This window comes from Trichechus manatus, unplaced genomic scaffold (assembly GCF_000243295.1).
Source record: "Trichechus manatus latirostris isolate Lorelei unplaced genomic scaffold, TriManLat1.0 scaffold00087, whole genome shotgun sequence".
In the NCBI taxonomy this organism is placed as follows: domain Eukaryota; kingdom Metazoa; phylum Chordata; class Mammalia; order Sirenia; family Trichechidae; genus Trichechus; species Trichechus manatus.
Window position 1 is genome coordinate 2,103,371 of NW_004444023.1, and position 2,579 is coordinate 2,105,949.

Below are 2,579 nucleotides of genomic sequence, written 5' to 3' on the forward strand. Positions count from 1 at the left end.
GCAGAGGCCACAGGACACGGCCGAGGGCACCAGGCGGCCGAGCGGGAAGGGGCGCGGGGAGTCGCGGGCCAGGCCCTCTACGGGCTCGGGGGAGCTGCCCTCCTGGCGTGCGCGGGCCATGGCGCTCCCTGGGGCCTGCGGGACACAGGGGAGGGGCAGGTCAGCGGGGACGTGCAGGGGGCACAGGGCCCCACAGTACACACACGACCCGAGAATTACACATGGTGATGAACACACATGGGGCAGGGGGGCAGGGGAGGCGCCCACAGCACACAGAGGGGCTCACACAGGACACCTATCCAGCCAAGGCTGACACAGGGCAGGGGCTGGACAGCCAACCTGTGCACATGGTGATGGGCTGCTGGGCACACATGGGGGGCAGGGAGGCATAGGATGGCTCTCAAGGCACGTAGAAGGGTTCACACAAGACCCAGATGGAAGGGCCCGTTTGTGTGTGTTTGTGTGTCATGGTTGTCACAGCCTCCAACACAAACCCACCCAACCTGAGATTGACACAGGACATAGGCTGGTTTGGAAAACTTCTGGAACACAGGGATGGGCACACATGGAGGACACTCCCACAACACACACAGGGATGCTCACAGGACCCCGATGGAGAGGACTGTGGAGTGTGTATATGGGGGCGCAGGGGATTGAAGGGCACACAACACACACACAAGCACTCACACAGGAGTGGCCAGCCTGGCCTCCCACCCAACCTGAGATTGACACAGGACATAGGCTGGTTTGGAAAACTTCTGGAACACAGGGATGGGCACACATGGAGGACACTCCCACAACACACACAGGGATGCTCACAGGACCCCGATGGAGAGGACTGTGGAGTGTGTATATGGGGGCGCCGGGGATTGAAGGGCACACAACACACACACAAGCACTCACACAGGAGTGGCCAGCCTGGCCTCCCACCCCACCTCCCATTTGCACACAGACATAGAGATGGTCCCAGTATCAGACAGAAGGACACACACACATACACACACACACACTGAGGAAAATGTGGACACACACATATACAAGGGCCATACACACAGTGCAGGCTAGCTGGCACAACCTACCGTCATCCCCATACACACATATACAAATTGTCAAAATCCCCCACACTGTTGATAAACCCAGGGACACATACACACACACACAGCCACAGAGTAGCCATCACAAGCCCATACTGGCAGAAACACACACAAATAGGCACTGCCAGGATTCTCAGACATATACTCACTCAAGAGACAAGAGCTACACATCCCAGGACTGAACTGCAGGCACGTCGACCCAAAACAGCCACAGCCACACACAGACCAACACAACCAGTACACACCGACTCAACACCAACTCTCAGACCCCAACACACACACACACACATATCATCAGACCCAGATGTAGAGCCACACATGCCAGCAAACACACAGACACACCAGCACAAGAACAGACATCAGCCTGCCCCCCTCTCTCCCACTCTGAGACACTCTCTCACCAACTGTCAGGCCCCGGCACACACACACACACACACACACACACACACACACACAGAGGCAAACGCAGTTAACTAATCCTGCACAGCCCCAGCAGCACATACCTAAAGCCCTGACAGAAACATTGATCTCACGTGACGGACATAAACACTACACACACGCAGCCCACATGACACACATGAGCCAGTCCATCACAGAGACAAGCCCCTCAGACCCAGTGCGCGTGCACAGACGCGTGCACACACACACACACACACACACACACACACACAGCCTGATCTGAGAGGTAGGCAGCAAAATCCACTGACAACATAGACCTCACAGAGCCGTGGTCCCCAATTCCCAGATGCCAATGCCAGACACACAGGCAAAACACAGACCGAGCGAGACAACTCCCTACCATGCACACACATACAAACACACACACACGCAGGACTCACACAGACACCTGGACAGACAACAAACACTGGCATTCAGCAGGCGCACCGTCATAAACTAAACGCTCAGCAGAGCCACATGCCCCGGAGATACACACAGAGAGAAAGCCATCAACAGATAATACAGGCAAGACGCACAAGCACACCGAGACACAACACACTCAGGCAGACACATATAAACACACAAATGCAGCTCACTCAAGCAACACACGCATGCACAAATGGATACAGCCCCCCCAAAGGCAAGACACACATGTTCAAACTCACCCAAACAGTACACTCAGGCAACACACACACAACTACACACTATAGCACACGCAAGCAACACAGACGGATGGAACCATCCACAAACAGCCATAGCCAACACTCACAGAGAACACACACACACAGGTAGAACCACATATAAACAGGGCACCCACCCCACAGGCATGGCAGACCCAGACACACAACACGCACGCAGGGACACACACACCCCAACATTCCCCTGGACTGACACCACCACTCCCCGCAAACCCCAGCACAAACTCGGAGCTAGACACACGCACACACCCAGGCGAGACACCTGCAGCTCCACAACCCCACACACGCGCGCTCCCACGGCAGTCCCAGACGCCCCTCGGCTGTCACCGCCCCTCCCACCCCGCCGCCG

At 56.4% G+C, this 2,579-nt stretch overlaps 1 protein-coding gene across 1 annotated transcript in view; it reads right to left on the reverse strand.

The window, feature by feature from the left end:
* Nucleotides 1–129, reverse strand: part of BBC3 (BCL2 binding component 3) — a 5,660-nt gene extending 5,531 nt beyond the window's left edge. Inside the window, exon 1 of the mRNA XM_023736254.1 lies at nucleotides 1–129. This exon is cut by the window's left edge and continues 205 nt beyond it. Within this exon, the coding sequence (XP_023592022.1) occupies nucleotides 1–120 (120 nt within the window). The 5' untranslated portion in view covers nucleotides 121–129.
* Nucleotides 130–2,579: the final 2,450 nt, after the last annotated feature.